This window comes from Sinohyriopsis cumingii, chromosome 9 (assembly GCF_028554795.1).
Source record: "Sinohyriopsis cumingii isolate HCF-2022 chromosome 9, ASM2855479v2, whole genome shotgun sequence".
Lineage (NCBI taxonomy): Eukaryota > Metazoa > Mollusca > Bivalvia > Unionida > Unionidae > Sinohyriopsis > Sinohyriopsis cumingii.
This window is the reverse complement of record NC_142969.1, coordinates 14,925,428-14,951,710: the sequence shown is the minus strand read 5'-3', so window position 1 is coordinate 14,951,710 and position 26,283 is coordinate 14,925,428. Positions and strand designations below refer to the sequence as shown.

The following is a 26,283-nucleotide window of genomic DNA, read 5'->3' as shown; positions in this document are numbered from 1 at the left end:
CCATGACAATTTCGCTTTCCGAAATTGAACATGTGACGGATATGATTGGTCTCAATTTTGTAATACTGATGGATAGGTGGATTCTGGAACTGGTATCCTTTATTTTATCAAAATGTGTGCAAAAGAAAATTTGTTTGCAAATATTATTGCAAAGAAAACATTCTTATCTGTATTACATTCAGTAAAGTGGACTGTAAGGCAAGTTATTAGGTTGATAACGAAGGTAACACTACTAAAAGGTTTAAATATTGCTAGAGACCAACTTGTATCAGACGATTGTACTACAGGCCATGTGACAGCTTTTACATCAGGTTATTGTTACATGATCCCTCGTTGCTGAGGTGAGAACCAATCTTTCGTTAGATCGTCAAGGTTAGTACATTAGTTTGAAGCACTGGGCTGTACCACGTGCGTATAATGTTCTTATGATTTTATAAAATGATCTCACTTTAAATAATTCAACACGTGCATGTAGATTATTTAATGATGTTAATCTGGAAGTATACATCAATAGTGTGTGTGTGCGTGTGTGTGAGCGAGAGATTTGGACTTTTTACGTAGTTTTTTTTTCAGTCATATCACTACGATGTCTGCAGTGTGACAGTTTATAGTGATGTCTAGCATCTTCAATGGGGCATCATGTCACAGACATGTCTCATCATGTCACACCCAGTTAAATTATCCTGACACCAGGCCGACCAGTCCTAACACTTTTAACTAACACTAACCTTTTAATGCTAAGCGCCAAGCGAGGCAGCTGTTTGTACCATTTTTGTCAGTCTTTGGTATGACTCGGCCGGGGTTCGAACCCGCAACCGCCCGCATTAAAGGAAGACAATCTAACCAGTGGTAAAAGGTCGACACATTGACAGCGTTTAATGAATCGGTCATTGTAAGGGAGATAATAAATAATGCCTGATTACATCATACCATTTTTTTGACTGATTGTACTCTTGTCTGTTTCTTCAACATTCCCTCCTTATTCATTAACTGATGTTTCAGAAGAAAACGAAGAATACTCGCCGACTCATTACTATCTATTCAAGCTGGCTTTTCTAACTTTTTTTAAAAGTACTGATACTGAAATCAAACTCACCAGGACATCGTAAAAAAATATTGCATCAGAACTGAATCAGATATGCCAATGGTATGAGTGATAAACTTCAAAGGTAATATTGCAATTTCAACATAGTCTTCCCTACTCGGGACAGTTTTGCTGACAGTTTTTTAAAAATTATTTTCTAATATTTTCGTTAAACTGCAATGTAAAAAATTAAAACAAAATAAAACACTTCCTAATCGTTTAATTCTTTCGTTGTGATAAAATTATATTTATTTATTTATTTATTTATTTATTTATTTGTTTTGTGTCGTTTATGATTTCAATGCCTTTTACAGATCTGCAGTAATGGCATTGTGTCGTTTGATGAGAGGATCACAACGCCAGGTCCACCATGGGATGATATTGGGCTTCAGAGTCAGGGATCTTACCTTGCCCCTTACTTCAATGACCTTGACTTTAGACAATATTGGTCATCTGGAGTTGGTGTTATCTACTACCATGCTTATGACATCATTGAAGATAACGGTCTAAAGAATAACAGCAATGTCATCAAAGCACGTGACTATGTTCGAAAGTATGAAACCGATCAGAAAAATTTCAATCCTACATTTCTCCTGGTTGTAACTTGGGACAAGGCGTCACCATACCCAGTATATTATCGTCAGTCTGAGGTAACACGAATCTCAGTCACCTTTACAAGCTTTCACTTTGGGTCATTCGAACATCTTTCAAACTTTTTCTTGGCATTTCAAAGATATTGGAGATATATTACTTTGTCATACTATCCTTTAACTTAATTGTCAGTAACGAATTTCTGTAGATTAGATCTCTTTAGTCTCTCCTTGTGTTGTTACATTGTAAACGGTTGCTTAAGTGAATTCGCAACAGCTGTGATATATTTTGTACAAGAAATTACCTTTATAAAACTTTTTTGAAGAAAGCAAATCGTGTCCGGCCTGGTGTGCTCACAATGAGGAATACACGATAGGTATTCTTGTTTTCTGTTTTTGTTTTGTTTTTGCTAACTTTTCAGGGGTACACAGGAAAAGACGTTTGACTAGTTCGCGGGTTCATATTCTCAAGGGTAGACTGGAAAAGACTTTCGGCTAGTGCTGGGGTTCAAGGTTCATTTATTACAATCTGAGCCCAGTCCTATATTGTTCATTTGACCTATACATCCTGCATCAAATATGTTGGTTATCCAGTCACGTAATATAGCAGGAAGACATAAACTATTTAGTTTTTTAATAATTGCAACACTTTGTGCTGGATTGGGAAAAAACCAAGTTCATTAGAATGGACTTTTCATGGTATATAAACAATGTACGTTGTAAGGATATAATAATTAATAATGTATATTCCTTTGTTTTTCAGACTGTCACTTTTCAACTTGCCTTGACAACGGATGGATTAAATACATTTGTCGCCTACATCTACTTGCTTGGGAAAATGAATTTCAATTCCAATAATGTATTCATTGGTTATTCCTTTCCAAACTATTTCAAGAAGGATATGAATTCCTTCACAACAGGGGCATTAAGAATGGATGCCAATGCGGTAACCAGTGGTAACTAGCAATATATTCTTGTTAATTTGCTTGTTTTTTGTTGCTTGTTTCTTTCTTTCTTCTGATATGTATGTATTGATCATTAAGTTTGGCCAACAATACTATAACCGATGGTTACTATATTCGTTTTTATGTTACTATATTCGTTTATATGTTACTATATTCGTTTATATGTTACTATATTCATTTATATGTTTCTATATTCATGCATGTGTCTGTGTCTTTGGTATTTATGCTTACACCCACTCTTTTCAGCAGAGCCATAATGACTCGTCCTGTCCGTCTGTATGCCCATATAATCATAGATCCCTCCTTCCGCCTATCGTCCCAAGAAATTTTGTTAGGTAGACTAATGAGGACAATTGAAATTCGGCTATCATATGTGTATGTACATGTAGATGACCTAGTTAGATTTTCAGTTCATGATAACTCTAATTAAGATTTTTATATATTTGTGCACCTTTTGGGACAATATTGTTAGCAGGACTAGTACAATTTTACAGGCATATTTTCTTTCATAAGTATATAAGCAGATTACATTTTCGGACTGTTACCGATTTGTTTCATATTTGGGAGGATTTTCTTGTTACAGATTTGCGCACATTTTTTGACTTCAACATTTTTAACACAAAACTTTCAAGGTTAAATAAGTACAAACCACTTGAAGTAGAGAAATGAAATTTGGTTGGTATCGATATGTTGCTGACTTAATTCTATTTTTATACCGCAGCGAGGATTAGTCGATTTTTTTAAAGGAAAAAAAAAGAAAAGAAAAGAAGATATACCCCCTCGTACTTGAACCTTTTTTGCCACGCTCAACAAAGGTAGTTGAAAATACAAGAATGGGTACTGTTCCTTTAATCTGTTCATTCATCCATCACACTTAGGCGTGGGGGTTGGTGGAACTAAATAAATAAGCCCGATAGCACTGCCACAACAAACTATTCTTTAGAAAGCTGGCATCATGGCATTTACAACTGAAAACTGTATGAAACTTGACTGGTACACTTTCATTTTCATAGCAGATGTTTGGAATTGTTCAAGATGACTCTATGAAGCGTTGTCCACATTTAAGGCTATGATCAAGACAGCTCTACGAAGAATTGTACACATTTAAGACTAATGATCAAGACAGCTCTACGAAGAATTTTACACACAGACTAATGATCAAGACAGCTCTACGAAGAATTGTACACATTTAAGACTAATGGTCCAGCTTTATGATATTAACGATTATTCATCTTTATGAATTGGACAACGTTTTTGTTCATTGGAATGTTTTTAAAATCCAGGATTCACACTTTGTTTCTGGATCCAAAAATCTAAAAGCGTTCAATACACTCGTACGACACTTGAGGGTCGCGGGTTCGAACTCCAGCCGAGTCATACTAAAGCCTTATAAAAAATGGTACGAGCAGCTACCTTGCTTGGCGAAATTCAACGTCCGGCTAAGGTTAGAAATATGCAAGTGTGAAAATTTAACGTCTGTCTTAGGTAAGACAAATGGGGGAAATAAAGCATCTTGTTCATGTTAGAAAAATGCAAGCAGGGAATTTCAACGGCCGACTAAGGTTTCGTCAGATGGCTTGACAGTTATTGTAATATTAAACAAAACTAAATGCTTTCAAGACCAACTGCTTTAACTACGAAACTCGCTATTTACACTGGACAACAAATTTTTACAAAAGTCATGTTACTGAAATAAAATTAGTCAATTCTTATCAATTTTTATGTGCTGAACACGAATATGACAGTCAAATTGCAAAATTGGCTCTAGTTTTTTTGTAATCTGCAAGAAATTAATGTTTACATAACGAAATGCATTCCAATAGTAAAAGGTCAACTGTAATGGCCTACCTATAAAAAATCAAGTCATTGACTACATCTTAGATTTCTTCGCCTGTCTCTTGTACAGCTGTTCGGGAGCATCTCTGAGGAGTGTCCAGCAGTAGTCAGCCAGCATTGTAGTGGACCATTTTCCCTGGTATCTTTGTTCCATTGTTGCGATATCTTGATGAAAACGTTCGCCGTGTTCATCACTAACAATACCACAGTTGCTAGGAAAGAAATCCAAATGGGAATGAAGGAAGTGAATCTTTAGAGACATATTGCAGCCAAGTTTCTTATACTTCATCAACATGTCTTCTACTAGTTCCTTATAGTTTTCTGCCCTAACATTTCCGAGGAAGTTTGTAGAAACTAGGCGAAAAGCATTCCATGCTTGTTTCGCGTCACCTTCCAGCAAGTTGTTGAACCGGTCATCTTTGAAAAGCTCTCGAATCTGAGGACCCACAAAAACTCCCTCTTTAATCTTTGCTTCGCTGAGTCGAGGGAATTTTTCATGCAGGTATCGGAATGCTGGCAAAGTCCGGTCAATGGCTTTCACGAAGTTCTTCATCAAACCTAGTTTGATGTGAAGGGGTGGTAGCAAGATTTTCTGAGCCTCAACCAGAGCTGGGTGTTGGATATTCTTCTCTCCAATGGCTACATTCTGCCTGTGAGTCCATTCCTTCCTCATGTAGTGCATTTCCCTTGCTCGGCTATCCCACTCGCATAAGAAACACATGTATTTTGTATATCCTTGCTGCAGTCCCATTAAAAGGGCAACTACCTTCAAATCACCACAGAGGTGCCAGCTGTACTTGTTATACTCAATGGAATTCAGTAGCTGCCTTAAGTTATCGTATGTCTCTTTCATGTGGACAGCATACGCTACTGGAATAGATGGAAGAATGTTTCCATTGTGCAAAAGCACAGCCTTGAGACTCAGTTTCGAAGAGTCCACAAATAGTCTCCATTCTTGTGGGTCATGAGTGATTTTTAAAGCATTCATGAGGCCCTCAATATCGGAACAGAATATCAGATTACTTTCCTTTCTGAAGAAAGGCTCCAATTGCTGGTGGCGCTTTCGATATGCAGTAATTGTGACATCTTCTTCTAGAAGATTCCATTGTTGGAGTCTTGATCCTAGCAATTCTGCCTTGTTCTTTGATAAGTCCAAATCACGAATCAGGTCATTTAGTTCTTCCTGTGTTATTCTGTGTGGGGTTGATGATGCACCACAGTGAAAATCTGGATCACTGCATGCTGATGGACCAGGAGAAGAACAGGTCGACTCACCTTTGTCTTCGTCAGATGAATCAAGAGAATATTCTGCTGGAGGTTCTGGAATAGGAAGTCCCTCACCATGTGGAACTGGTCTCAATGCAGACGGAATGTTTGGGTAGACTATTCTCGACTTCTTTCGCTTCGTTATTCCGCCGGAAAGAGGAGGAACCAAGCAGAAGTAACAGTCATTTAGGTGGTTGCTTGGCTCTCTCCACACCATTGGGACTGCAAACGGCATTGATGACCTTTTGCAATTCAACCACTGTGAAAGCTGTGTTGTACATGTAGCACAGCATATATGCGGAGCCCAAGGCTTGTCTTGGTCACCAACCTTGCATCCGAAGTAAAGATGATATGCCTTCTTCACTTGAGAATTGATACTTTTCTTCTGGTTGGCAAATGTCACTTCCCCACAAATATAGCAAAAATTGTCCGCGGTATTAACACACTTTCGAGGCATTACTGTTCTTTATTGTACGTAAATGGATAAAATAATAAGTTTTATGTAACAGTAGCTTGAACTGTCTCGCACAACATCTAAAATATTTTAAATGCTGAACCTATCTGATTGGGCTTTATATAGTACACTGCTTACGTCAGCTTCAGCAGCCGCCTGGCATTAGTATAATAGGCCTACACATGTATAGTACACTGCTGACGTCAACTTACTTCAGCAGCCGCATGGCATTAGTATTGCATTGCATCAGAAAATGATGCAATCAACTGTGGATGATGTGAGCATGATGGTATTATGCAATGTTACATCATTATTCCGGATGTTGCTGCAGTCCTACTGGAGAAATTTACACAGTGAAACATAGAAAATGAGGTATATGAATATCTTCAAAACGAGAGCCAATACAAATTTTTCACGGTTATATTCGTGTTCGGCACACCAAAATACTACAGATTAGGGCCTTTTCAAGTCAGTAATGATTTCACTGTTGACCAGTGTTATCAGTCGTCAGCTTCCACCATTAGTTTCCCGATTTATTGATGGATTTTTAAAAATTTCAAATGAGGACTGAAATATTGGAATTACACAACGTAAACTTTGCAATGGCTATTACAATCTTAGTTCAGTCTCTCTTTGGCTACTAACGTCTGAAAGGCGCTTGTAGAACAGGTTTGACATACATACATACATACATACATACATACATACATACATACATACATACATGCATGCATGCATGCATGCATGCAAGCATACATACATACATACATACATACATACATACATACACACACACATACATGCATATATACACGCACGCACGCACGCATACATACACGCACGCATACATACACACACACGCACGCACGCACGCACGCACACACACACATACATACATACATAGTAACTTGAGAATGACGGAAATAGAGGGATAACATACAGCAGTAGCTTTACGCTAGATTATAATCAAAATAATTTTTCAATACAAACCTAAACAATAATTGTTTTTTTAACGTTCACCAAGCAATTAGTCAAATTAAATGTCTTGGGTTCACTTATCTAACAGTAATATATATTTTAGATCCATGATATTCTTATTACTTTTTTAAACACTTTTTGAGTAATAGTTGATAATTATCATACAATATTCTACTGAATAGCCGCAACGGTATGAAACTCTTGTAATGCATATGCAGAATATAGAAATGATTGGACAATATTACTTACAGGCATAAGAGGTCTCCTGTACTACCGATTGACACCCGTGGGATTCCAAGTCAGCAGCGAGGAACGCGTTTGCCGGTCATGGTGGTCAGAAAACCGATACATGAGGTGGTACAATTGGTGGATGAATGCCATCATGCCGTCCTGTCCATGCACCCTGAACCTGCTCTGGTGGGACAGCTCATTTGGGAACTACTACGTCGCGGGCTCCAATATATTCTGTGCTGTTGTACAACCGAGATGGTGGTACAGCCCTCATGGGAAGGTATTTACAATTATTCTGACAATGTTTTAAGAAAAGGCGGGGATTACATTTTCTTGAATGTCCCGTCAAATCGAAGTGCATTATTTTATGTCGCATAACTCCTCCTACACTATTCCGCATAACTCGTACTTCACCATTTCGCATAGCTCCTATTACACCATTCCGCATAATTCCTACTACACCATTCCGCAAAACTCCTACTACACCATTTCGCATAACTCCTCGCACACCATTAATACAAAGACTTAAAACATTATCACAAAACGAATATTTTGCATGTCAGTTGTCTACTTCATTCTTAATCATTTACTCCAATAACTGCACAAGACTAAGCTGTTCCTTTATGTACATTAAGGGACTGGAGAGGGGGGCATCTCCATATTCTGGTGGTTTAACTCCCTGCATTTTTTTTTTAACCAATTCTTCATTCATATTGTGATTGGGTAATGTGTTTAAAAAATAAACTAATGTTAGGAGTAAAATACTTTTCTTCTGTATTAACTTACTGTAGTATTACAGACTCATAATCCAAACCAATCCAAACGTGCACTTCCGCTTCAGTAATGACTGATAAATGATGCTATTTGGTGCCTTTTCCTCCATCCAAGGGTTGATCAATCTTCTCTGACGTCCTTATTGTCAAGCACATTTATTGCTAAATCAAATCGAAAGACATTTTTGATGTCATTAAAGCTTTGGACGACTGGATTTACTAAGGGGTCGTTATTCTGCTAACTTATTATGATCGGGTAAGTATTATCAAAGAAACTTAATTCCTCAAAAATTGGTTTCATCAACAGAAATGTCAAAAGACTTACACTTAAGTATAGGTTCCTATAATGTAATTGGGTGAAATTTAAATCTGACAAGTTTGAAGAATCAAATGTCTTTAGTCTGGACTTAAACTTTAAAAGAAGCTAAAAAATTTAAAAATATGAAAATTTACGTTTTTTTATCAAATACTTTCTTTTTATGCTTTCCCCTGAATAGGTAAGAAGCTCCACCTTATACACTGAATCTTGAATGCAAACGCATAATTTTACTGAGGGCAACTATGATGAGGAAAATGATCAATCTAAGGCAGGCATGTGTAACTTCTTTCAGGGCGCTGGCTTGATATCGATTCGTAAATGTGTCCATATGTTGTTAATGCAATTGGATTTAACAGGTCGCAAAACCGGACGTGGCTCATGTATCGTAGGATTTAATTTTAAGGTATTGTTTATCAGGAAATGAGTTTCATGAACGGTATAATACTTTCATAGCTCTGATGAATAACACGAATCACTTGCTCAGACCTGGCCTTAATTTAGACGATACAATTATTATATTAGTGTAGACCTAAGACATTCGATCGGCTAACTATTTCAGCCAGGCATATCGCTGGATTCTTAACTTTAATTTAAGTTTATTTTATGTTGGTGAAGTTTAGGGCTGTTGCAAAGCATGTTTGTCTACGGAAAACAATACAAAACCAAAATCCTTACGCCTTTTATTCCTGAAATACTAGCATGATACTGTCACATGCTATTTAAGGGTGTAAATGATAAAATGCAGAGCACAGAAAATAAATGGATGATAAGAATGGTCTGTTTTAATCTCTGTAGTTGCAGGATTAAAAGTCACACTAAAACAAGCGCACATCATGTTCTAAAGACCCTCTATTTGTTTTATTTTTGCATAAAACTACTATCCCTTATATTTTAAAATCCCCCCCCCCACGTCTATATAAATATAAGAGGTACTTTTTAGTTGTATTCAATAAATATCATTTATTTTTTTACAGGTGATTGCATCTCTCTCTCTCTCTCTCACTCTCTCTCTCTCTCTCTCTCTCTCTCTCTCTCTCTCTCATTTTCTTCCAGTGGTTCTCATTGGAGGTATAAAGTGTTTTTCTATCTGAAAGATTCTGTCAGTAATATTTCAAATCTAAGCAAACTGATCCTGAAAAAGGTTCCAATTAAAACTTAAAGAAGGAACAATGGCCCCATTACAATTGACCCTTGAGAAAGACATATCTCTGCTTTCCCAGTCCTGAGCATGGGAATTGAAACTTCATCTTTTATGTCTCTACATTTGTATTAACACCCCACCCCACCCTCCAACACTGTTGACATTTGGTGGATGAAAATTCTAAATTATCTCTGTTTTTAACTGCTATTCTAACAGCATGAATATAATATTGTTACATTTGTATCCATGCAAGCACAAATCGCATATATTTCAAATCAAGGCATCTTTGTTTTTCACTGAAGAGCAAGAGGTACAAGTTCTCTGTCTTTACACAAATATTAGGGAATGCGGTAATCAAGGCGTATGTTTAAGAAAACGGCCTGTCTCATCTTATAATTTCTGTACCATAATTTGTTATAGCAATTGTAGATTTTTGTCATTCACTTGATGGACTTTTGTCAGATATTGCCAAATTATACTCATGCATTGAAATAAAGAGGATTAACAACAAATAAATAATTTTTTTTTATTTTTTAAAGAAACATGCAATAAAGTGATAAAAGTACTTCATTTACAATATAATAAACTGGTATACAGCATTTGTTTTGTACTCGTACAAAAAGGTTACGAAAGAAAATTCATAGTGGTGTGGCAGTGGCTTATTCTTTCACAGGGAGTAACTCACTCTGAAACTTGTGGTGCGAAATCAAAGCATAGATGAAGAAACAAAGGAGTTACTGACAATTCATGATGACAGTATAAACTGACAGGAAAATGCAGTATGTTATTATATAAAGTACATATATGATCTAAAGGTAAATTGTAAGTAATTACGCGAGTCCCCGTTCTGATCTTCGAATACCATGGTGTAGGTGCTTTGTAACTCATCCTTTCCCATTCATGCAGGTCCTGTAACCACAAGACTGGCAGATCACAAAATTGAACTGTTTCTCATATTGCAGTGTTTTGTTGGTTTGTTGTTTTCTTTTTTGACCTTTTTTCATTGCATTTGCTTAGAATGAGCTATAATTGTAAGAGTCCATTTCATGAATCTTTTGTTTATATTTGAAGATACGTTTAAACATCGGTGGTAACTGGGCCCCACTGTATATCATTGAGTCAGAGCTCAGCTATCGTACAAGAGTACCCAATGATCCACATCGATAGAATATATGTTCCTGTCTTAGTCTACTGTGCCTTCAGTGTCATTGCCCGCCAAGAGCCCTCTCCTCTGCTTCTCTCCAATTCACTAAATACCTTTTCAAACCTGTAATTTCTTCTCAGTATACCACCTACTTTTATGTTTGTTTAACTGATGAATGTATTTGTGTCTCATTCATCTTCCAAAGATATTAAGGTAAATTTTATTATTGGCATTATATCAACCCAAAAATTGCTCCTGCATGTGCCCTTCATTTTATGTGACTGTCTCCCAAATCAGCTAATTATTTGCCACACACACACACAGTTACCGTTAGTAAAAACTGGAGAAGCAATTAAATTCTTTAAAAAAATTAAAATAAATCTCAGCATCCTGGTATTTTTATTTCAATTGTTTTCTGCATCCTTTACTATTTCTTGCAAATGCTATAGATGAGCAGAGATTTGGTGTACTTAATTTACCAACCATTTCTGATGACACCTCTCTCATTGATTTGCAGGTGTCTTTTCATGTTTTCATGTTTTTCCAACCATTTCCTGGAATGGCTAAAGCTGTATTCGATGTAACATTCGACTAATTGGCCCAGGCTGATAGATATTATATGATACGCTTACTTACTGTTCATAACATTATTATTATATTATCATACATGCCTCAGTACATACACACAGCAGATGACTAAATTCAAAATTTATCAATACATAGGTGTGGGTCTCATATATTGAGTGTTCTCATCAAATTGAAAGGTGCAAAGATAGTCCAGTCATAAGGTTCACTCGATGATGAATTGGCTGTGAATTTCAGTCCCATTGATATCTTTGGTGTAGCTTGCAAAGATAAAAACCACATTAACATTCCTCAGTCTACAATATCTCAGTTATAATTACCGTCATTCTTGTTCTAACTGTTACTGTTTTACTTGTTGTTGTTATTATTGTTATTATTATTATTATTATTATTATTATTATTAGACATGCTGTTATGACCTGAGGACAGGCCAGTACCAGCAAACAGAACCAAATGCAGGAGGGTTCTTGCAGTATCACAAAACACTGTACTCCAGGCAGTATCAAGCTGTAGACCAGAGAATGAAGGAATATTGCTGCTCCAGAACAAACCTTTGTCATTTGTATTATGATCTTCGACCAGTCAGTTGGTGCTATAGCAGATTTCCATTTTTCTTTGGTGAGTGAAAAGATATACCTTAAACATGAGGTTCAGAAACGCTGGGTGTTTTTTTTCTCCACTTACTTTCATATCTGCTGTTCTATGTTTGATATCCAGTGCCATTTGTCTGTAATTTAATTTTTTTTATCCTTTGAATTTTCTCTGCTTCCATGACTGCCTCAATTCTAAATATCAGGAACTTGATTACCAGGTAAGTGATTCAAAATGAAAAGTTAAAAGCAAAACAAAAATCTTTAGAGATATTAGTGTATACATTGTTTTTAATGAAATGGAACAATGCTTTTCTCTTGCAGATCTGCATCATGTCAGAGCATTAACTTAGCAGTAGAAAAGGTCATAAATGAAAATGATGCCTTCCAGATTTCTAATATGGCTGCCACAATAATCATTTGGAAAATCTAATTATGGATACTTCTCCTTCATGCCTTGTCATATTGACATTGTGCTTTCGCCAGAAGAGACTGCTCCGGTGGCCTAGTAGTTAGAGCGTCCGCCTCGGATGCGGGAGGTCATGGGTTTGATCCCCGGGCCAAGTCATACCAAAGACTTATAAAAATAGTACTAACAGCTGCCTCGTTTGGCACTCAACATTAAGAGGTTAGTGTTAGGACTGGTTGGCCTGGTGTCAGGATAATGTGACTGGGTGAGACATCATGCTACATGTCTGTATTAGACATCACTATAAAATGTCACACTGCAGACATCTTAGCGATATGACTGAAAAATTGTTAAAGCTACATTAAAAATCCAAATCACACACATTCACCAGAAAGACTTATGATGACTGTTTGGTCTTAAATTAAAATGGTGTGCATATGATATCCAATATAGCCACCATGGGAGCCATCTTGAAAACCTTGTTATTGTTTCTCCTCCAAAGTGGAAAGTCATATCAACATAGATTTTCCACTAGAAGACATCTTTTGTTACTTGGTTTGTCCTAAATTGACCAAAATATGACTACCACCACATTCGTTGTGGAAACCTTCCAATTGACACTCCTCATGAATGGATTTTCATGTTGACAAAGATTTTTCACCAAAAGGCCTTTAATGATGTCTGCATGGTTGTAAATAAAAATGGTGCCAATCTGACATCCAGAATTTTGTCCACATCAGCAAATTTAAAAATCTTGTTATTGCTGTAGAATATCAGAGATGGTTTCAACACGTAGCATTTGATGGAAGAAACACTCTTTTCTTGCATTTTTGGGGAATTCTTTTCACACAATAGAGCATCAGTCTATTCGAGGGACTCTTGTTATATTATTTTTAAAAAGTTAAGCAAAATTCGAAAATGCATCCTTTTGAGATTTCTACAAATCAGATTATCATCAGCATTAAAGTTTTGAGTTAAGGTTTATGAAAGTCAACATCACGATATATATTTGCACTGAGGAAGTTCCAACATCAAATAACATGGAATCTTTGTTTTTCATTATAATTGTGATTAAAATGGATGAAGTTTTGACATCTGGTTCAAAGAAATGCTTGTTTTTTCATTATAATCATAACCAAATTAATTCAAGTGTAAACTGGACTAGTCAAACTTTTAATTCTTGAGAACTGTTAGTAACATTTAATGTCTGTTGCAGCTTTCTTTTGGGGTGATCCTCATATTGAGACATTGGACAAAAAGAAGTTCACCTTCAATGGATGGGGAGAATACACACTGGTATCCTTACAAACAACTAACACCACATTTACCCTACAGTCTCGTACAGCAAGAGCTATGAAGGCTGATGGAAACTATACGGATGCAACCATATTCTCCGCTTTCGCTGCAAAGGATAACGTTGGTGCAAATATTCATGTAGAGCTCAATGAAACTAAGGATGGTATGTATGTGCACATGTATATACATTGGTACATCAGCACAATCTGTGCTATATAGCGGTGAATAAGTTTAACAAAAGCTGTTTCAAATTATTTAGATAATAATTTCTGTAATGTCTGCCTTTCTGTCATATATCACATTCGTTCAACATAAAACAAGCTTAACCTATCAGTTCAAGTTCCAGATGTTTTATGCACACTTGAAATGAGTAATGCGAGAACAGTCATTCACAGAACCATACAATCGATGATTTAATTTTGGTCACTAAGTCATATAACATACCAGTATTCACTGATTAATGTCTTAATGAATCAGACCTTGAAAGAGCAATTTGCTCCAAAATCAGGGAGTCAATTTGTTTAAAATTGCAATAAATAGAACTGATGGATACAGTTTACATTCTTATATAATGATCATTTCAATATGTTGTACCATCCATTCTTATATTATCATCATTTCAGTATGTTATACCATCCATTCTTATATTATGATCATTTAAATTTGTTGTAACATTACATTTTTATATTATGGTCATTTCAATATGTTGTACCATCCATTCTTATATTATGATCATTTCAGTATGTTATACCATCCATTCTTATATTATGATCATTTAAATTTGTTGTACCATTACATTTTTATATTATGATCATTTAAATTTGTTGTACCATTACATTTTTATATTATGGTCATTTCAATATGTTATACCATCCATTCTTATATTGTGATCATTTAAATTTGTTGTACCATTACATTTTTATATTATGGTCATTTCAATATGTTGTACCATCCATTCTTATATTATGATCATTTCAGTATGTTATACCATCCATTCTTATATTATGATCATTTAAATTTGTTGTACCATTACATTTTTATATTATGATCATTTAAATTTGTTGTACCATTACATTTTTATATTATGGTCATTCAGTATGTTGTACCATCCATTCTTATATTATCATCATTTCAATATGTTGTACCATCCATTTGATAAGCTTTCAAATACTACAGTTTTAGATGAAAATTTGCTGAAAGAGTCATGATAGTTATTCCATACATTAAATAGGTGTGACACAAATTAGGTTTCCAACTATGACTGACACTAGAACCACCACCACCAGTTAGGCCCCATACAGGGGTAAAAAAATCAGGTAGGAGAAAAATGCAATTACTCCCACAATATATTGAAATTAAATCTTCTGCGAGAGATATGGAATTGAAAACCCTGGACTTGAGTTTTAAAACAGACATAGTCAGATCTGCAAATGACATATGTATGCCCCACTTTTTATTCTGCAGAGATGGCTTTTTGGTCATAACTTGGAGACTGTCAAGACCCCCAACCCTAAAACCACATATACACTTAGCGTGTATAAAGAGAGAAAATTCTATTTTGCAACAAACATTGAGCCCTGGTTATGTCATTACCCCAAAGACTTAGACACAAATTGTAATTTGGAATCTACTGACATACCAGTACCTTAGTTACGTATACTATTACTGTGTATGAAAAGAAGCATTTTGATATGCAACTGTTATTGGTTCCAGAGTGTATCCCTGTTCCGAAGGACTTAGTCCAGAGTCATGATTTGGAAACTGACGATCCCCACAGTATAGCCATGTATACAGCTAATGTTCATGATAAGGAAAAAATACATTTGTGCCAATACCAGTCCCTTAGTCAAGATGCTCAGATGGGTTGGTTGGAGCTGAAAGCAGTTAAATATTAGGGTTTGTATTGTATAAAATAAGACTTGTTTTCTTTAATTCAGTAACCTTTGTAAATTTCATAAACTGTTTTGATTTTAAGGTGTACTAAAATGCATTGATCCATTTCCATCTACCACACATCAACTGTTTTACATTTCAAATCTTTACAGGTCTAATAATATATAAAAAATCAAATGCGAATGCCTCATCATTTGAGGACCTCACCACTGACTTTGCCGACATGTCCAAAGAGTTTAATGTGCAGGATGAATATCTTTCCCTATCCAGAAATAATGCTTCAAAGACCTTTACTGCTGTTTTTTCCTCAGGTAAGATAATACATAATTATTTTTTTTCTTCAGAGTTTGAATGCATTTATCATCCATACATCTTTATGAAAATCATAATTTACTTATTATAATAAATCATTTGCAAGCTGTTTTACTGAAACAATCAAACCTGCAGTGGTTAGCAAGCTTACAAATCTTCCAAAGGGCATGAATGATAGATTAAAGCAAATGAGACTCCCACTGTGTGGAAAAAGACATGAAACTATCATCAATGCATATTCACTCACCATGGCCTACCCAGAGGAAATCAAGGACAGTTATATGAAGAACTGGAGTTTCTTATTGTTGAAATACCAAAGGCAGATAAGCTCATCAGTCTTGATTACTTCAATACTTGAGTTGGCACAGAACACCAGACATTGCCCGGTCATATCGGGAAAAATGGATGCGGCAAATGCAACAGCAACTGTCTCTTTCTGCTTAGAAAATGCACTGAACATGGCTTCCTAATCATCAACACTGTAGTCTGCCTGCCAAACAGGAACAAGACATCTTGGATGTACCCACATGTCAGTCACTGGCATCTTATTGATTATATCATTGTCAGGAGGAGACAGGCAGGATGTCTGATTGACAAAGTCCAGGAGAAGAGACAGGCAGGATGTCTGATTGACAAAGTCCAGGAGAAGTGCTGGACTGACCACAGGCTCATAACCTCCAAACTCAATATTCGGTCATAACCTTGCAGATGTTTACAAGGCAAAATGTGCCCAAAAAGGTTAATGTCACCAAATAGAAAAAAGAAATGTGTGAAACAGGCATTTGTTATAGAACTATGCAGCCAGCTGGATACAGTCTATACAAACTCCAAGAATATTGAGGAAAACGGTGTGACCTTCAGATACTCTTTATGCTTTACTGCATCAAAAACTCCTTGGCCCCATGACTTGTTAACACCAGGATGTCTGCCAAAGAAGATCTTCTATGGCAGACTGAAGGAGGGAAAGAGATCACAGGGTGGTCAGAAGAAATGCTTCAAAGATTCCCTTAAGTCATCCTTGAAAAGAACCTTGGGAAGATCTCACATGTGATTGCTCCACCTGGCAGAGTCTCAGCCATCCAGAAGCTACAGATTTTGATTGGAAGAGAACTGCAGAGGAGATACAGGAGCATAAGTAGCATAAATCTAAGAAAAACAGCACATTCTCCATTGATCAGGCAAACACAAGTATCATCTCTCATCAAGTTTGCCGTAGACAGTTCAGGGTATAATTTACCAGATCAGCCATTCATGCACTCATAGACACCAAACGGGTCAGTGATGTCATGGTCAAATTCTAACTCGAAAGATAAATAAGATGAATTTCATTGGAGTCATTGTGGCTAATTGGTTAGCATGCTGAACTCAACAAAAGGGTGTGAGTTCAAATCCTATGGTAGGACTGGCCTGGATCAGCCATTGTTGTGTGTTCTTGGGCAAGGTGTACAGTGCTTTCATCCATTTGCATCAACACTAACGAACCTGCATGTGTTGTTTTGATTTAAAACACTTAAACATAGCTAATTTGTGCAGTACATTAAGAGTAATCAGTTGAACAAATAACATAGACCTTTATCTGCTGGTGCATTATTTGACAGTAAATTAGCATACATGTGATTCTGCATGCAGTAGGCCTGTTTCACTGATGTAGTCATTTTCACAATCACTATGTTTGAAATGATAAACCACACCACATTTTTCGGATTTTCTCTTTTGTCATCTGTTGCACATGAACATTGTAGCAGTAGGGGACATTCTGTTGTTCTCAAAAGTCAAACTAAGGTCATCACATCTGAGGACAACACATGGAATAGGTTGCTGAAGGAGGCAATAGAAATATGGCAGCAGAGGCCAACACAAAACAGATATTTGTAGAGTCATCTGTCATGCATGAATATTGTAGCAAATGGGGATATTCCATTGTTTTCTATCAGACCAAAATCATGACATCTGAGGACAGCACTTGGAAAAGGTGTGTGAAGCAGGTGATTGAAATACAACAACAGAGGCCAACACTAAACAGGACAAGGAGCTTGAATAACCACCTATCTACACCAGTCTCCTCATATCATGTGACCATTATAAGTCACATGATCAACAGTAATTGCTGATGAAGGCAGTGTGATATTGCCAAAAATTTCAAACTCATAATATATTTATGCTCTAAGTGTCTGAAATTTCTAATAATCATTCAAAGAGATGAATCCTTTTATGTAGTCATGATCCCCCTTTAAATGTATTTATTTTAGGCATATCACTGAACATATCAGTGGGTGTCCAGATGCTCTCCGTCAGTGTGGTGCTACCTACAGAATTCAAAGGAAAGCCGAAAGGTCTGCTTGGAAACTTTGATGAAAACCCTGACAACGATTTTCGATGTCCAAATGGTACAACCTTATCATCCAATATCTCAGAGCGAGAGATATTTAACTATGGACAAACATGTAAGCTGATTGTTTGTGTGTTTTGTTGTTTTTAAACTTGTTGATAATTTTTTCTTGCTTACAATGCCAATGTATATTAAAGGTAATTAAACATGAGAATATATCGAATAAATAGGTTCAGTTTTGTTTTCTTTTTCTCTTTGACTTAGATATGTGTTCCAGAAGAACCACACAAGAATTTTAAAAATGTCTTCATTTATTGTCTGCCTTAATTGGTTGATTGATTCCTCCATTCCTTTGGTTTTAAATGTAATTTTTAATATATCTGTATATTCTTTTAATTATGCTAGGAAACATTTGTTTGTATTATTAAACACTGGAAACATGAAAAGCCCATTGCTCATCTTATTAGAATGTAATTTTTTTATTACAGGGGAAGTAAATGGTAGCGAGTCTGTGTTCAATTATCCACTAGGAAAGAACCACTCAGACTTTCAGCATAGTAACTTTACTCCCAAGTTCCTAGATGAAGCAGATCAAGCTAAGGTGAATAAATCCAAGCAGAGCTGTGGTGAGGACAATCAGGAGTGTATATTTGATCTCGTCTTCACAGAGAATGAGGCAGTTGCAAACAACACTCGGAACATTGAAAGCCGAGCCTCGAGTGGCCAGAGTGAGCTTGGTTAGTGCTTTTGGTTGTTTTCTGTCCATATTCATGAAACATTTCAGCACAAAACCAAAACTATACTTTTTGTGTATACCATGGTCTTCTTTCTTACAAGCCCTCCCCCCCCCCCCCCCGTTTCTGCAATGAAAACCTGGCTAAAAGGAAATGGCCACCAATAAGAGGAACTGAATTGTAAAACTATACATTTTATATTATTTCAGTGTTGAGCTAGGTGACCTCTGATGATGAGGTGGTTTCTCTTCCCTTTTCTCTTATTGTAGTCCATATGCAAGGAAATAAAGGATGAAAAACCAATGCATGCTAAGGTTTGGACTTTTAATTGAATGATCATGAAGTTCTAAATATAACAGATTTAGATGCAAAACTTCTGATGCAGTTTTAGGCATCATTTGAAATAGGCAAGTAATTTTCAACCCAATGGGGTGTGATAGAAACTGGACAGTTGAAGATGAGGATGTTACCTCAATTGTGTCTGTGCTGATTAAGTAATTTATTTTAGTCTGATGTTTCTGGAGGATGAATTTGAATAATGTAGGCTTAAAGTCTGTGAGGCAGTCTTTGGGGTGGAAGTGGGGTTTTACATTTCACAGATAATAGATTGTTTATGTATATATGGAAATGGCTTCCAAGCCTAGTTAATAATATTGCAGAAGAAACACAATAATATAAACCTCCAGTCATCAAAATAAAATCAATGATGACTTAGCATAAATGAGTTTTTGTACAATTATTATTATTATTATTATTATTATTATTATTATTATTATTATTATTGTTGTTGTTGTTATTATTAATATTATTATTATTATTATTATTATTATTATTATTGTTATTATTATTATTAATAATACTATTATTATTGTTATTGTTATTATTGTTGTTGTTATTATTATTATTATTATTATTATTAATACTATTATTATTATTATTTATTATTATTATTTCAGAAAATGAGGTTCCACAGATTTCTGGAAATAGCACAGTGTATGCCTATGTTGGAAAGAATGTGACGGTGAATGTGAATGGTTCTGATGATGGAAGTTTTTCGTTTAAGTTTCTAAACAACACGGCCAACGCTTTAGTCACATTGATTAATAACGACACTAGGACTGTTTCTGGACTGGTTTCCTTTTTTCTTGAAAATACAAATCCTGTATCAGTCAGGTATGTAATGCCAGGTCATAAATTTTAAATAATTATATCAGACAGGAATTATTTAACCTGTTGAAAAAATTTTGATAGATAGACAGATGGATTGACTGCAGGAGAGATATGATATAAACTTGATTTTGTTTTTGATGTATTTTGTATTTCTTTAGTGTAAAGCAGGTACATATTTATTGTTTATTGTTATTTATCTTACACTGAACAAACTTTTTAAATGCACACATACATTAGTCAGTTTTACAAATAATTAGTTTACTCTAGAATGTGCAATTGTGAGATACAGACTAAATGCTTCAATCATACCAAAACTTAAATTATGCCCAAAACTCGTGTGGTATATTTTGAAGTCTTTCCTTTATTTCTTGACTAAACTTCTTGTTTGTTTAGAGAATTCCCCCTTTTTTCAAGTGGAGTGAAGTTTCCTCTCTAAATATTTAGTTCCAGAATAGACCTGTCAAATTGCAAAGTAGTAGTTTTGTTCAGAATTTGAACAGTGATGGAAATATGTTTGCTCAGGTGGTGAAACAAGAAGAGTTTTTGTACATTTACTATAGGATGATATCACTTTAAGTCACATACATCATTACCTGCCTGTTTGTAACCAGAATAGCACAATTATATTGTTGGCTGTTTGTAACCAGAATAGCACAATTATATTGTGGGCTGTTTGTAACCAAAATAGCACAATTATATTGTAGTCTGTTTGTAACCAGAATAGCACAATTGTATTGTGGGCTGTTTGTAACCATAATAGCACAATTGTATTGTGGTGAGTATATCAATTATCTGTCATCAAGTACTCATTTAAAAACAATTAGTGAATGTTGCAGTAAGGATGGATTAATGTATATTTCCTTTCTTTACCTTAGTTTAACCGTGGAAGATAATCGTGGCGTACAAGCCCCTGCCCTAGACCTTACTCTGTTGGTGTGTAGTGGCTGTTCTAACCATGGGAACTGTAGCTTCACACAAGAAAGGGAGGACAATAGATCAACAACACATTTTAAATATGTTACCTGCATTTGTAGTCCATACTGGGAAGGTAACTAAATTATTTTATGCCCTTAAATGAATGGTTAGGAGGCATAGTGTTACACATGAATGTACAAGGGGCATACAGTGTTATACATGTATGTACATAGGGCATGTACTGCAGGGGGCATACAGTGTTACACATGAGTGTGTACAGGACACATAGTGTTACACATAAATGTGCAGGGGGCATATAGTGTTACACATGAATGTACAGGGGGCATATAGTGTTACACATGAATGTACAGGACATATAGTGTTACACATGAATGTACAGGGGGCATATAGTGTTACACATGAATGTGCAGGGGGCATATAGTGTTACACATGATTGTGCAGGGGGGCATATAGTGTTACACATGAATGTACAGGGGGCATATAGTGTTACACATGAATGTACAGGACATATAGTGTTACACATGAATGTACAGGGGACATAATGTGTTACACATAAATGTACAGGGGGCATATAGTGTTACACATGAATGTACAGGGGCATATAGTGTTACACATGAATGTGCAGGGGGGCATATAATGTTACACATGATTGTGCAGGGGGCGAATAGTGTTACCCTTGTCCAGATAAGTTATCCATTCAGGTCAGGAAAATTTATATATTGCAAAAGGAATGGTATGATAGGGTTTTCATGTTCTATCAACATATTTTTCTTCAAAAAGGGTAGCCATACAATACATTAAAACCACTACCTTGAAAATCCTTCAATGCAAATTGTTTTTAGCAATATCTACAGTTCATGTGCCCACCTGGTTAGAAGTTAGAAAAAGTTATCTCCCCCTGACTGAATGGCACTTAAAAGATCCACACAAGTGCTATAGTTCTTCATAGATAAGGGGTCCTGGGTGTCTAAGGCAATAGTGATATATTTTACTCCAAAACTTTTTTTTTAACACTGGAGTTTTAAGTCAAACGTTTTATATTATTGATTTATTTTGCTAATTCAGTCTCCATGGTTTTGTGATGGTACTTACCATATAAACTTTCTTACAAGGCAAGTCTAGCTGCAAACTGCACAGATCCAGGTCTGTAATTGTATATTGTGCCAGCAAGTATTGGGCCATATTGGAGGTAATCAGTAGAACAAATACTGTTCAACCTGGTACCCTGTGGGTGCATTATGTGACAGTAGATCAGGATCTGTTGTTTGCAGTTGGACTCATTTTACCCATGAGTAGATGCATTAAATTCGTAGGTTTAGAAAGGGGTTCTTATACATGAGTATATACAGTACTTTCATGGATTTAGAAAGGGGTTCTTATACAAGAGTATATAGTGTACTTTCATGGAATTAGAAAAGGGTTCTTATACAAGAGTATATACAGTACTTTCATGGATTTAGAAAGAGGTTCTTATAGAAGAGTATATACAGTACTTTCATGGAATTAGAAAGGGGTTCTTATACAAGAGTATATACAGTACTTTTATGGAATTAGAAAAGGGTTCTTATGCAAGAGTATATACAGTACTTTCATGGATTTAGAAAGGGGTTCTTATACAAGAGTATATACAGTACTTTCATGGATTTAGAAAGGGGTTCTTATACAAGAGTATATACAGTACTTCCATGGAATTAGAAAAGGGTTCTTATACAAGAGTATATACAGTACTTTCATAGATTTAGAAAGGGGTTCTTATACAAGAGTATATACAGTACTTTCATGGATTTAGAAAGGGGTTCTTATAAAAGAGTATATACAGTACTTTCATGGAATAAGAAAAGGGTTCTTATACAAGAGTATATGTGGTACTTTCATGGAATTAGGAAGGGGTTCTGTTATTTAAAGAGAAGGATAATTTTCACTGGATCTTCACTATGGCACTTTGTAGCAAGGATGGTATCAACAAAAAATAAAAAAACATGTACTTCATGACAAATAGTAAAAACAATGATCACCAACAGAACGGTATGCACAGATACAGATTGAGAACTAATTTGTTTGGTTTTCAAAGACTTTTTGAAACTCTAGACCAGGCATGTCCCACTTACAGTGACTGAGTTAAATCATACATCATAGGGTGTGGCTTTATCCAGGCCATGTCCTAGAGGAAGTTGCACAGGTCTGCTCAAGACTGAAAGGTCTTGACCAGACAGGTTTCTTATTAATTGTCCCTGCTTAATGTGGACAACTCCACTTTAAGTAATGAGGCTTTAGTTAATGATTCATACCACTAGATACAATGGACCTACAAATGCATGTTTTGCACACTACAGGTGATAACTGTGAAAGAGATTTTGATGGATGTGCCACAAGACCATGTTCTTCACTAAGAAATTGTACAGACAATCCTGCTGGTGTCCATCAGATGCTGAATCAATCTTATAACTGTTCTTCCTGCCCCAATGGATATACAGATGGAGTGGAAGACCCTGCTAAGTGTATAGGTAAATATAGTTTTTATTCATCCTGTCCCAATAGATACACAGATGGAGTGGAAGACCCTGCTAAGTGTATAGGTAAATACAGTTATTATTCCTCCTGTCCCAATGGATACACAGATGGAGTGGAAGACCCTGCTAAGTGTATAGGTAAATACAGTTATTATTCCTCCTGTCCCATACACAGATGGAGTGGAAGACCCTGCTAAGTGTATAGGTAAATACAGTTATTATTCCTCCTGTCCCAGTGGATACACAGATGGGGTGGAAGACCCTGCTAAGTGTATAGGTAAATACAGTTATTATTCCTCCTGTCCCAGTGGATACACAGATGGAGTGGAAGACCCTGCTAAGTGTATAGGTAAATACAGTTATTATTCCTCCTGTCCCAATGGATATACAGATGGAGTGGAAGACCCTGCTAAGTGTATAGGTAAATACAGTTATTATTCCTCCTGTCCCAGTGGATACACAGATGGAGTGGAAGACCCTACTAAGTGTATAGGTAAATACAGTTATTATTCCTCCTGTCCCAATGGATACACAGATGGAGTGGAAGACCCTGCTAAGTGTATAGGTAAATATAGTTATTATTCATCCTGTCCCAGTAGATACACAGATGGAGTGGAAGACCCTGCTAAGTGTATAGGTAAATAGTTATTATTCCTTCTGTCCCAGTGGATACACAGATGGAGAGGAAGATTCTACTAAGTGTATAGGTAAATAGTTATTATTCCTCCTGTCCCAGTGGATACACAGATGCAGAGGAAGATCCTACTAAGTGTATAGGTAAATAGAGTTATTATTCATCCTGTGTAAGTGGATATATAGATGGGGTAGAAAACCCTGCTAAGTGTATAGGTTAATACAGTTATTATTCCTCCTGTCCCAGTGGATATACAGGTGGTGTGGAAGACTATGCTAAGTGTTTAAGTAAATACAGTTATTATTCCTCTTGTCCCAGTGGATACACAGATGGGGTGGAAGACCCTGCTAATTGTATAGGTAAATACAGTTATTATTCCTCCTGTCCCAGTGGATACACAGATGGGGTGGAAGACCCTGCTAATTGTATAGGTAAATACAGTTATTATTCCTCCTGTCCCAGTGGATATACAGATGGGGTGGAAGACCCTGCTAAGTGTATAGGTAAATAATGTCATTATTATCATGATGATCATCATCAAAAACCTCATTTCTTGGCAAGCATCATCTTTCTTTCACTCTACCATTTCTGTTCCAAAATGATTTTATGATTTATTATGCTTTGCAAGACAGTGTGATACTGTATTCAAGTTTGAACAGATACATATATCATTTGCAAGACAGTGTGATACTGTATTCAAGTTTGAACAGATTCATATGATATCATTTGCAAGACAGTGTGATACTGTATTCAAGTTTGAACAGATACATATATCATTTGCAAGACAGTGTGATACTGTATTCAAGTTTGAACAGATACATATATCATTTGCAAGACAGTGTGATACTGTATTCAAGTTTGAACAGATACATATATCATTTGCAAGACAGTGTGATACTGTATTCAAGTTTGAACAGATTCATATGATATCATTTGCAAGACAGTGTGATACTGTATTCAAGTTTGAACAGATTCATATGATATCATTTGCAAGACAGTGTGATACTGTATTCAAGTTTGAACAGATACATATATCATTTGCAAGACAGTGTGATACTGTATTCAAGTTTGAAAAGATTCATAAGATATCATTTAGGCATGGCTAACATTATGTTAACCCAGATCCCTCAACTTCAGTAGTACATCTATGTAATGTTTGATTAACAAGATAACAAAACAAAATCTGAGTGCCCTATATCAATAAAGAACAAGTGACTACAAAACTGAATTTACTTCCTTCAATTCTTTTGTCATACAGCAATTTTCCAAAGAAAACCCCATGCTTAATGATACCCCAAAGCCACTTTCCCTAAGTTTTAACAAACATTTACTTTTTTAAATATTTACCTGACTAAACAGCCTTTGTACAGAAGAAATAATGTAATTTGTGCAAATGCATAATTAAATTGATCATATACTTCATCAAGTACAAAGGAGACTAACATTACATTTTTAGAATAAATTACCTGAATAAATATTTTTGTTTTCATTAGTTTTGCTATTAACATTAATAACTGATTGCATTACAACTTTATAAAGATGAAAAGGTAGAAATAGCATTTGGAAATTTGCATGCATTGGCATCCAGTTCATGTGTGTATGAGGCACTTGAAATATACGTCACATGACAATTTTGGAATCCTGTTTTGCATAGTAAGATTCCAAGTCTGTAAAGAAAGTGTTCTATCAATGATCATAATGACCATGTGTTTTAATCCTGCTTACAATAGAACTGACATTGTGGTACTTATATATATATATATATATATATATATATATATATATATATATATATATATATATATATATATATATATATACACATATATATATATATATATATATATACACAATTTGTTTATATTACAGATATAAATGAATGTAATGCAACTAATGCTACCCATGGCTGCAACCAGACCTGTGTTAATACAGAAGGAAGTTATGACTGTACTTGTAACAGTACATTTAGATTACACTCCAATGGAAAGGATTGTCAAGGTACCAATCTTACTTTTTAACACCTGTGCTATGTTTTTTTGTTGACCTCATCCTCAATGTTTGTGGACGTATAGTTTTTCTGCATTCAGTCAGTATGTATTCCCAA

General features: G+C 35.6%; 1 protein-coding gene across 1 annotated transcript in view; it reads left to right on the top strand.

The window, feature by feature from the left end:
• Window positions 1-26,283, top strand: part of LOC149791308 (uncharacterized) — a 94,877-nt gene that overhangs the window by 13,951 nt on the left and 54,643 nt on the right. The window contains exons 5-16 of the mRNA XM_089969842.1: window positions 1,399-1,734; window positions 2,438-2,630; window positions 7,425-7,684; window positions 11,771-11,984; window positions 13,582-13,824; window positions 15,707-15,865; window positions 18,116-18,310; window positions 18,684-18,932; window positions 19,886-20,102; window positions 20,975-21,147; window positions 23,369-23,539; window positions 26,049-26,177. Of these exons, the coding sequence (XP_089825968.1) occupies window positions 1,399-1,734; window positions 2,438-2,630; window positions 7,425-7,684; window positions 11,771-11,984; window positions 13,582-13,824; window positions 15,707-15,865; window positions 18,116-18,310; window positions 18,684-18,932; window positions 19,886-20,102; window positions 20,975-21,147; window positions 23,369-23,539; window positions 26,049-26,177 (2,539 nt within the window). The remainder of the gene's footprint in view (window positions 1-1,398; window positions 1,735-2,437; window positions 2,631-7,424; window positions 7,685-11,770; window positions 11,985-13,581; window positions 13,825-15,706; window positions 15,866-18,115; window positions 18,311-18,683; window positions 18,933-19,885; window positions 20,103-20,974; window positions 21,148-23,368; window positions 23,540-26,048; window positions 26,178-26,283) is intronic.